Source organism: Urocampus carinirostris, chromosome 1 (genome assembly GCF_059441175.1).
Source record: "Urocampus carinirostris isolate Australia breed hairy pipefish chromosome 1, RoL_Ucar_1.0, whole genome shotgun sequence".
Lineage (NCBI taxonomy): Eukaryota > Metazoa > Chordata > Actinopteri > Syngnathiformes > Syngnathidae > Urocampus > Urocampus carinirostris.
Genome location: NC_142349.1, coordinates 21,288,773 through 21,299,752, shown reverse-complemented (window position 1 = coordinate 21,299,752; position 10,980 = coordinate 21,288,773). Strand labels below are relative to the sequence as shown.

General features: G+C 39.1%; 1 protein-coding gene across 1 annotated transcript in view; it reads right to left on the bottom strand.

The window, feature by feature from the left end:
* Positions 1-316: 316 nt before the first annotated feature.
* hs3st2 (heparan sulfate (glucosamine) 3-O-sulfotransferase 2) overlaps positions 317-10,980 on the bottom strand; it is a 34,400-nt gene continuing 23,736 nt past the window's right edge. Inside the window, exon 2 of the mRNA XM_088329860.1 lies at positions 317-3,243. Within this exon, the coding sequence (XP_088185986.1) occupies positions 2,625-3,243 (619 nt within the window). The 3' untranslated portion in view covers positions 317-2,624. The remainder of the gene's footprint in view (positions 3,244-10,980) is intronic.

The window sequence follows — 10,980 nt, the reverse complement described above, 5'->3', positions numbered from 1 at the left end:
TTTTCAGGAAACGTCAAAACCGGTGATCTTGATCTAAAAGGAACCAATTATCCCAGAGTCTGAAGATCAGTCCAACAGCGCAGGGAGTATGTATTGATCAGAGAGGCCCGACTCACTCACCTTGTGTCAAATTTTCAAAACCAGCTGTTTTAGGCGGACATACTTTCCCAGACAAACATGCAATCAGGTACTGAGGAATTCTTCAAAGCATCAAGAAAAAATGCAAAGAACTCTGTTGTAACACATAGCTAACATTTATTTTTGACCAATAAATGGATTTACTAACCATGTGGTTATTTGTTGCGCTTGAATATCCAAGTGGAAAGCTGGCCAAAAAGAAAGGCACGTGTGTATTTTGAGAGCGTTGGAAGGCGTTCGGAGGCAATGAATATTAAAACGTCGCCATCCACTTGGGCGTTAGGCGTTAACACGAGAGAGGCCTTGAAGAATTAATGCAGTTTGTCAGCTAATTTATTCATGTGATTTACAAGCATGGAACATTTCCACTTTCTTTGACATTTTTTACAAAGATTATTGGCACTTTAAAGCCTTTTTTCACCAAAGGACATGTTTCGGTTTTACAGATTATGGTATGGTCGACCACCAGGCAAAAGTAACTATTTACCATTGAACAATCAATGGATTTTGTCAACAGTGCTTTTGATTTACCTAACATTGAGGGGAGGGCAATTGGGTGGAGTTAACCAGTAATCTCAACTTGGTCAATGTTTTTTTGTTTTTTGAATGGGGTTGAGTTATCAAATGCCTTCCAATTAGAATTTAAAGGTTTTGGCTTAGTCTCTGTGAATATTTCCAATGTTAAATTTTTGGGGAATAACTTGCTACTATTCCTATACATCTTTGCATACTACCTACTACCAGACATATTTTTTAGCACATGGAATCTTCAAAGATTTGAGGGCTGTAAGAACCAAATGTTATTTATGTTAATTTTGTGCGTTAAGCTTTCCTATTTATCATGACACAGTAGTTCCCATTTAACATTTAATTACCGTATTTATCCGTGTATAACGCGCACCCCTATTTTTTTAATTATAAATCAGTATACATTTTGTTTTTCCCAGGTAAAACTAAGCAATCTAAGTGACAAACGTTGTTCAATACCTGCGGCATGATTCGATTCATTAATCGACAATGTAAACTATGAGCACATTACCAATATAAAATTAACAATGTGTTTATCAGATGTCCTTCAAAGTCCAATACATCATCAGATACACCAAATAGTTGTTCCCTCTTCGTGTTATTTTGCGTTTATTTATATCTTTCAGGACCACTTTCTGTGTTTTCCATTCTCTAACATTTGTCTTTGTTACCGTGAGTAAAACAAAGTGTGATAATGATATAAAATCTATTTACTTTTTGCATGTAGTCTATACCAGTGGTGGCCCAGTGATGAAGATTGGGTCTGCTCACTGCTACAACACAGCTTTGATTTCCCTTGTGTTAAGCAATATTTTTGATTCTATTTAATTGCCCACAATAATATACTACCGTAAAACCTTGCTATTCACAAATAAATACAGTAGTTTCCCATTAAATTATGTCATCAATTTTGACTTAATCAATCCTAAAGGACAGTTTTTACTCTTCCTCAACAAACCATCGAGTTTTTGCATTGTAAGCTATTGTTGAGGTCAGTAGATCAGTCGTCGTAAACACATATTTTCTATTAACACACATTTGAGTTACAACAAAAGCAATTTGCAACCTCAAACTCTTTCCACTTTTACATAAATACCTAAGTACAGAATCTAAATTGAGTTGTGCCATCTTCACTCTGATCGTAAACTGAATCATTCGAACCGAATTGTGCCTCATTCCACTCAAACCATCCAAGAAACGTATTGAAAACCAAATGTACTTGCCTTTTCTAGAGAGAATTACACCAACCCAGTTCAAGCGCATCAGAGGAGTTTGCGTTTTTTGGTGTTATAGTCAATTCCACAGCTTGTCTTGTTACTTTTTATGCAAGTATTGTATGTTTTGTCTATAGTATACAGTATATATTTTTTGATGATTTGAGTGGGGGGCAAGTACAGCCTGGTGGTTCTTGCCCAAGACTCACCACAGGAAGTTGTCTTATGACCCTGCTGGCCAAGGGATCTGTGCGCCGTGATATATATTTTAAAATATTGCATGGGTTCATATTTTTATTCAAACACCTACAATTTCCAGTTTGACACAATTATTCCCACAGCATGGACAGCTCATGTACATATCATCTGGTTTTAGCATATTATTTTCATTTTGTGTACACACAGTACTGATTCATTGAATATTTCCGCACTTCGGAGGCATTGTCTATTATTAGATTATTCAACTTGAGCATTATTGTATCCCCTGGTTTCTGGATATTCCTTTAATACATCAAGATGACCTCATTTTGTCAAATGACATCCTCAAAGATTTCAGGTTTTTGAGGAGTAATTATTTGTATTTGAGCACATACTGCAGAGTACAACCTCTTGCTTGGAGTGGCACACAGCATTATCTGGTTACCATCAGGTTTTTGGATGAACTCCATTTGTCAAACTGATTCCATACAGTTCTAAGAGAGGTCTTGGCATTGAATTAGTAGTTGACCATTCAGACATTTCGGTTTAATCCCACTTAAAATCCTGTCCAACCGTCTCAAAAAACTTGACATTGAAGGGTCTATAAAACTCCTGAAGCTGTTCAATGACCTCCTGCTCTATTTGTACATGAGTCCTGCCCTTGGACTTCCCTAAGCAGCGAGGCTGTCCGCTGCTTTCTGGCTTCTTCAGACAAGGGAAGCCCTTGGTCCGGTTGAAGTAGAAGTGCTTGTCTGAGATGATCCGCTTGAGTCCCAGGAAGTCCTGAATGCGGCCCATCTCGCCCGCCGGGTCCGTGATGAGCCGCTCGCCGCTCACAAAGTGTATTTGCGAGAGGCGGAAGTAGCGCAGCCAGTTTTCCAGATGCAGGATGTACATACCAATGCGGATGGCGTTCCACGAAGTGTCCACTACTCCTTGGCTCCTGTTTTTAAAGGCCAGCTCTTCAAAGGTGGGGATGTCTGGCTTCTTTGAGAGAGTCTGTGTGTAGTCCGAGATGGCCCGGGTGACAGGGTTACGTACCACAACAATCAGCTTGGTCTGTTGGGACATGCCGGCAATGCGGCGGGGGACCTCCATTGTGACAAAGTAGCTGGGGGTCTTCTCCAGTGTGATCTGACTGTCCAATGTTCGTGGCATTAGGCCCCTTAGGTGGAAAAACAGAGGAAAGTTAGTATCGATACTAGCCACTGTTCAAGTTCAAGTGGTACAGTAGACGTTCACGAAGACAGGAGGGCTACCAAAATTTTTATGTGTTTCTTGTCATAGCACTCAGTTCCTGTCGTGTCTTTGTACAGTGGTTTGAAAACAATAATGTAATTCTCAGAAATGACCTTGAAAAAACGGTGGGTGAAACAATACAAGGGGACAAAACATGAGCATGTACAATATTTCGATGCATTTGATACAAATGTATAGGTTGTGGTTTGAAGAGAATGACACATTTTCTGGGTTGTTTTAAAGGGACAGTGTGTATTATTTGACCACTAAATGTTTCTGTATGCGTCATAGAAGCGAATACAAGTGCTGAAAAGCACACGGAAGAACACTAACTAAGTAGTCTCACAGTGAACGAAACACACCATTTTACTTCTTTTCGTTTTCTCAGCTTTTTGAGGATTTGGGGTACCCACAGCAGCAGGCTGAAAGGCAATTGTGTCAGCTCCTCTAAGTAAGGCTCATGTTTGTAAACTTAATGCAAATTAATAAAATCAATACAAGTGAGTTTGTATGATAGCTGACGTACTTTTGCTTATTGTCAAAATAAATGGATATACTTTTTAATGAATTAAGTGTTTCTTCACCACAAGAAGGAGCTAAATAAAAGACAATGTATATTAACTCAAATTCTAAAAGGGTTATTTCAGGTGGTGTCCAAAACTTTTCAGAAACTAGATCGGATTAGGTGTGAGGGCCAACTATTCAGCTTGGCATTCTTTAAACAGTTTTTAATAAGTTAAGCCTTCATAAAAGGTTTGCAGTGCTTGGCGATCACCGTCAGGCCTGAGTTGCTCGCCTTTGTAGTATTTTCATTTGACTCACAGGGTCTCGTGAAAAAGCACATTGTCACCATGTTTTGTCTGGCTGTGCCTCTTAGTATTATATTGATTAAAAACAGACAGTATCTTGGCAAATTGGGAGGACACAGTTTTTTGGGATTTCAATGAAAGAATACTCCAATTTCCGCTTTCTTTTTTTTACTTAAAGTCGCCATGTCTGAAATGGGGTGGGCTAAAATTCTCACAGAAGCCAAGGATAAGGTGGCCAAAGGGCTACTGCAATCATCGGGTGAAATGCTGTTTTAAAAAAAAAATAAAAATAAAAAAAAAAAAAATATATATATATATATATATATATATATATATATATATATATATATATATATATATATATATATATATATATATATATATATATACACATATATATATATATATATATATATATATATATATATATATATATTTATATATATATATATATATATATATATATATATATATATATATATATATATAAATATATATATATTTTTTTTTATTTTTTATTTTTTTTTTGCACTAATTTATTTTAAACTGTGCCATATATTTTTATTTTTATGATAGGTCAAGGGCCAGTTAAAATTTGATCACGGACCATAACTGGCCCCCGGGCCAGACTTTGGGCATAACTGGGTTATTTGGAACAAAATTACTAAAATTTTGCAGTGTTTCACACAAAAACTCAAATTGTGTCTTTTACCGAAATGTTATGTTAGGATTGTTTTTATAATTAAATCACAGTTTTGGGTTTGTATGAGTTCTAATGTTTCTTTACAGTATGACTTTTTATAACGTGGTTGATTGTTGTTGTTTTTTAAATTAAAAAAAAGGTTAATCAAATATTTTAGTTATTCATTACAGCCCTTTCCATGGACATTTATTATGTGCCATGTAAAAAAAATTCCCATTTGCAAATTGTAATGAGAAGAGCTTACTGCAATTGAAAACGTAAGCTACATTTTACTGCCATTTTACTTTTCAAGTCAAATACAGTAAAAAAACACATTTTTATTTATAGTAACTAAAACAAGAAGTTTGTTTAATAAACCTTTATTGAATTTTTTTTTTTTACCTCACGGGTCTTGATCATTGCAACCCCTGTGAAAAACAAGGGATTGCTGTAAAAAAACGACAGGTTGTAAACATAATGGCATAATGTCCCTGCTTCTAATACCAGAAAGGGTCCAAAAACTGTTTGTCCATTTCTTTCATTGCAACCCCTGTGAAAAACAAGGGATTGCTGTAAAAAAACGACAGGTTGTAAACATAATGGCATAATGTCCCTGCTTCTAATACCAGAAAGGGTCCAAAAACTGTTTGTCCATTTCTTTCATTGCAACCCCTGTGAAAAACAAGGGATTGCTGTAAAAAAACGACAGGTTGTAAACATAATGGCATAATGTCCCTGCTTCTAATACCAGAAAGGGTCCAAAAACTGTTTGTCCATTTCTCAGTGCTCCGCGCTTCAGCGTGTGGATGATTAAAGATGGCATTTGTTCATTATGAGTGTGGGCAGGCTTCGATTAAAAGCTAACCTTTCAAACTCCAGCCATAGGTTACCTCTAAGTCTCACCGCTATTGATCCGTTTTGCTTTATTCATCCCGAGTCGTTGGGGGCCACGGGTCTCAGGGGCCGGAGAGCAAACAATTAATCTTTCGTGATAACGCCGCCTTTTTGCCGGCGAGTCTCGGGTATTTTTCACAGGTTTTATGCATACGTTTGCTGTGACACTTGCAACCGCTGCATGGAACGTATCTGCTGCAAGCTGTCAAAGCACTCACTACATGGCTGACAGTGTGAAAGGTCGCAGATGGCGTGTCTTTAAATAGTACAAGGTTTGACAGGTTACTCAGAAGCACACTAAGTGTGTACTGTGCAGTGTGCATTACTTCATATCATACTCTGACTAGCTAATAAATGAGGTCCGTCGCATGAGTTGTATTCTAATTGAGAACGGAGCTACCCGGATCTGAGTGTCACAGGCAGCTGATTGTATATTCTAGATATCATGGAAGTCACGTGGATCTCCATTCACCTCATTTTCGTTTTAATTTTTTGCCGTTTCCTTGTGGAAAAGGTCATTGATGTCCCCCGTCACGCCCCTCATGAGCCGGCTATTTGACCAAATAAGAGTTGGTTACTCTGCAGGTGCTTTTTTTCCTCTTGAAAATTGACGTGATTAGTCTAAATACATTTTTTTTCCAGGGGTTCTGTTTTGTTGTTTGACTTTTAATTTGTATAGCGCAGTAATCCTTTGCCATATCGCTGTTTTCTTATCGCAGTTTCGCTATTTTGTGGATATTCATCATTGTGTGCTGCAGTCTAATTGGGTAAACAGAAGAAGATGCTTTCTATCTCCAACAAAACTGGACTTCTCCACCTGCTAAACCTGCTCTGGAGCCACATGCTGTCATGATTGCTGATGCGGATTACCTGAGTCTGCTCCGTTGGCGCCAACAGCCTCAGACCCTGATTGGCTGTTGTACTCTTTTCAAACCCCTGCCTTCCTGACAACACTCGTTGGATCGTCTGTGAACCTACGCTACACGCTAGGCAAACCTTTGTGATTCCTGACTCTATCCTGCCCTGTTGTTCTTTCTGATACCCGTTGCCGACCTTTTCCCTGGACCTGTTTATGTTTTTGCTCCTCCGTCCTGGCCATCGACCTGTTTTTCCACGCCCTCGACATTGCCTGCGCTTGACACGGAAGTGCCACTTCCGCGTTCCCAGCGATCTGCTACCCGGGACCGACGATCCCCGGATCGTGGGTGCAAGTCCTTTCCCTCATTCTAGATAAAACTGAGTAAAACGAAAGCATTTGGGTCCCGTCTCCGTTCCTGGTCCGTGACACATGCGGGTCCTTGGTGCACCTTAGGGGCTTCCTGGCGCTTTTTCAAAAATATGACCTAGAAGGTAAATGCCGTATTCCATAATGTCCACATGATGACTGCAAATTATACAACTGTGTAATAAATCAGCTAGATTATTTTGAAACTATAATTTGACAGTATGAAAGTTATTTGTATAAAAAGTGTATAAACTACAGTTACTGTATTTGTTAACAAATACCTGAGCCTGTAAATTGTGTTTGTTCCTTGAGAATTTAATAAATAAAAATCTGACTCAAAAATGATGTGAACAAGCCTGCTCTGGTGCCTATACCATTCTTCTTCCCTCGCGATTAACAGCAGCTGGCATCAGTTTGTATTTGGCGTTGTCATGCGTAGCGTCATTGCCCCCTATGGGTTGTACCCAAGGAGTGCAAGATGTCAGGAGGCTGACGTTTGAATAATTAATGGCCAGGGACTGGAAAACACAAACAATGGCTATAAAGTGGAACAAATCAGTGCAGAATGGGAGAGTTAGCTCTCTCAAGTCATATAGAAGGTAATACGCGGAGATGACTACGACTTTTTGTTACATGCTGCACCTAAATAGGGTGCTATAAAATGATAAAATGTGTATTAGTGCCATGATTACATATCTATTATAGACATTTATTAGCGGCCATGTAAAAGTTAAACTGGTGTTTCCCAGTGGTAAATTGGAATAGGAAGAACTTACCGCAAATAAAAATGTAAGCAACATTTTACTGCCAAGTTTACCCAACACCTATAAGGTGAGAGATTTGTCAAATATACTCATCTAAAAATCATATGTCTTGACACGCAAGATTAAAAATTCTTTATGGAAATCACAGATATACAGTGCATCCGGAAAGTATTCACAGCGCTTCACTTTTTCCACATTTTGTTATGTTACAGCCTCATTCCAAATTGTATTAATTTAATCTCTTATCTCAAAATTCTACAAAAAATACTCCATTATGACAATGTGAAAAAGGTTTTTTTTTTTAACTTTTTTTGAATTTATTAAAAATAGAAAACTAAGAAATCACATTTACATAAGTATTCACAGCCTTTGCTTAATACTTTGTTGATCCACCTTTGGCAGCAAATACAGCATCAAGTCTTTTTGAAAAGGATCCCACAAGTTTAGCACACCTATATTTAGGCAGTTTTGCTCATTCTTCTTTGCAATAAGTCTCAAGCTCAATCAGGTTGGATGGGAGACGTTTGTGCACAGCCATTTTCAGATCGGATTCAAGTCTGGACTATGGCTGGACCACTTCAGGACATTCACAGAGTGGTTCTGAAGCCAATCTTTTGAGATCTTGGCTGTGTGCTTTGGGTCGTTGTCCTGCTGAAAAATAAACCTTCGCCCCAGCCTGAGGTCAAGAGCGCTCTGGAGCAGGTTTTTATCCAGGATATCTCTATATATTGCTGCATTCATTTTTCCTTCTATCCTGACTAGTCTGCCTGTTCCTGCTGCTGAAAAACATCCCCACAGCATGATGCTGCCACCACCATGCTTCAATGTAGGGATGGTATTGGCCTGGTGATGAGCGGTGCCTGGTTTCCTCTAAACATGGCGCCTGGCATTCACACCAAAGAGTTCAATCTTTGTCTCATCAGACCAGAGAATTTTTTTTCTCATGGTCTGAGAGTCATTCAGGTGCTTTTTGGCAAATTCCAGACGGGCTTCCATGTTCCTTTTACTAAGGAGTGGCTTTCGTCTGGCCACTCTACCATACAGGCCTGATTGGTGGATTGCTGCAGAGAAGGTTGTCCTTCTGGAAGGCTCTCCTCTCTCCACAGAGGAACGCTGGAGCTCTGACAGAGTGACCATCGGGTTCTTGGTCACCTCCCTGACTAAGGCCCTTCTTCCCCGATCGCTCAGTTTAGAAGGCCGGCCAGCTCTAGGAAGTGTCCTGGTGGTTACAAATGTCTTCCATTTACGAATAATGGAGGCCACTGTGCTCATTGGGACCTTCAAAGCAGCAGAAATTTTTCTGTATCCTTCCCCAGATTTGTGCCTCAAGACAATCCTGTCTCGCAGGTCTACAGACAGTTCTTTTGACTTCATGCTTGGTGTTTGTGCTCTGACATGCACACTCAACTGTGGGACCTTATATAGACAGGTGTGTGCCTTTCCAAATCATGTCCAATCAACTGAATTTACTGCAGGTGGACTCCGATTAAGCTGTAGAAAGATCTCAAGTATGATCAGTGGAAAAAAGATGCACCTGAGCTCAATTTTGAGATTCATGGCAAAGGCTGTGAATACTTATGTAAATGTGATTTCTTAGTTTTCTATTTTTAATACATTCAAAAAAAGTAAAAAAAAAAACTTTTTCACATTGTCATAATGGAGTATTTTTTGTGGAATTTTGAGATATGAGATTAAATTAATACAATTTGGAATTAGCTGTAACATAACTAAATGTGGAAAAAGTGAAGCGCTGTGAATACTTTCCGGATGCACTGTATTTGTGGCTCTGCAAAATACATGATTCACCGGATTTCTTCTTACAATAGTACTGGAGAAATTGGAAAATTGGCATATAAAGTCCTTATAAAGTGCTCAAATTTGGCTATGTGAAAGATGTACAAATCCTCAATGGAGTTAGTGTCACGTTTGCCATGGCGCCCAATTGGCCCCGCCCGTGTGGTGCCAGCTGCAGCTCGTTGACAGATTTGCTTTCCGCCTATTTAAGCTCAGTGCTCTTACTCTTCCTTTGTCAGTTCGTCAACGAACCTCTGCCCTGCAAGACGTGGGTTTTGACTCGGTCCTGTTTCCTGTTGGTTAGGGTTATTTCCTGTCTGGTATTGTTCCCGTTTATTTTGTCCTGTTTAATATCGGTTTCCAGTTTGGTTCCCGTCTAGTTTGTCCTGTTTATTTTCAATATCCTTTTTTGATTTCAGTCCTGTCTGTCCCGTCCTGTCCGGTATCTGCTCTGGCAATTGGTATCGATCTCGTCGGCCTCTGGCTTCCTATCATTCCACGCCAGACTGCTGCCTTACGTGCATGACTCCCCATCTCCCGTAAAGTAAAACGTTTGTGCGAGAAACGTCACGCATTTGGGTCCTGATCCTGTTCCGGTTCTTGACAGTTAGACCTATTACTGTATTGTTATTGTTACAAATATAACTGACTCAAACTAAGCAATCCAAAAACTCACTAACCAGAGAAAACAGGAAAAGCAAAACTCCAACAGGTACTGAAAATCCAAGGTTTAGTAAAAGCTCCAAATCTTCATCTGCTTATAATGCACCCAAAAAAGCAAACCACACCCCCCCACACACAGACATTGACTTGGCGGTGAATTAAACTTGAAGTCAAGATGCATTAGGAGGCTTGGCGGTGACATTTTAATGAGTCGGAGAAAATGAACCCGAGTGAGGTGAGGACGTGGCGTTCAATATGTTGAAAACAGCAACCGCGCTTGAACGCTGCCGTAATTACATACTTTATACTCACCCGCTTGACTATTTTAATTAGTGCTAAATTATTGAGAGATACCATTACACATGCAGAATTTTCAATAAAATGTCCAATGAGTGAGCCATTAGATGGGACAGTTGTTAATAGAGTCATTATTTTTTCATCATGTATTCTCTATTCAATGTGTAACATGTATCGATCGAGCAACCTATTAGAAAAGACCGCGTTTCCCTGAAACGTATCGGACAGCTCATCAGCTCCAAGATGTAATCACTTCAAATTTGTTAATTCAGTTTGTGTATCAGGTGACGATAAATTGTTAAGAATTTGCCAAAGGTTCTGCATTCTAAGTCCAAATCCACACTTACAGGGTTGGGAGGGTGACTCTAAACATGTAATCGGATAGTTACTAGTTACATACCTGTCAACCTCCACGGCTCCAATCCCTTTACAAATTGTCGTATTTTCCCTAACAAAATACAAAATAATCTTACACCATGTTTTTTTTCCAAACGTGTTCACTTATGTAGTTTAACATGTTATATTGTACATGTGT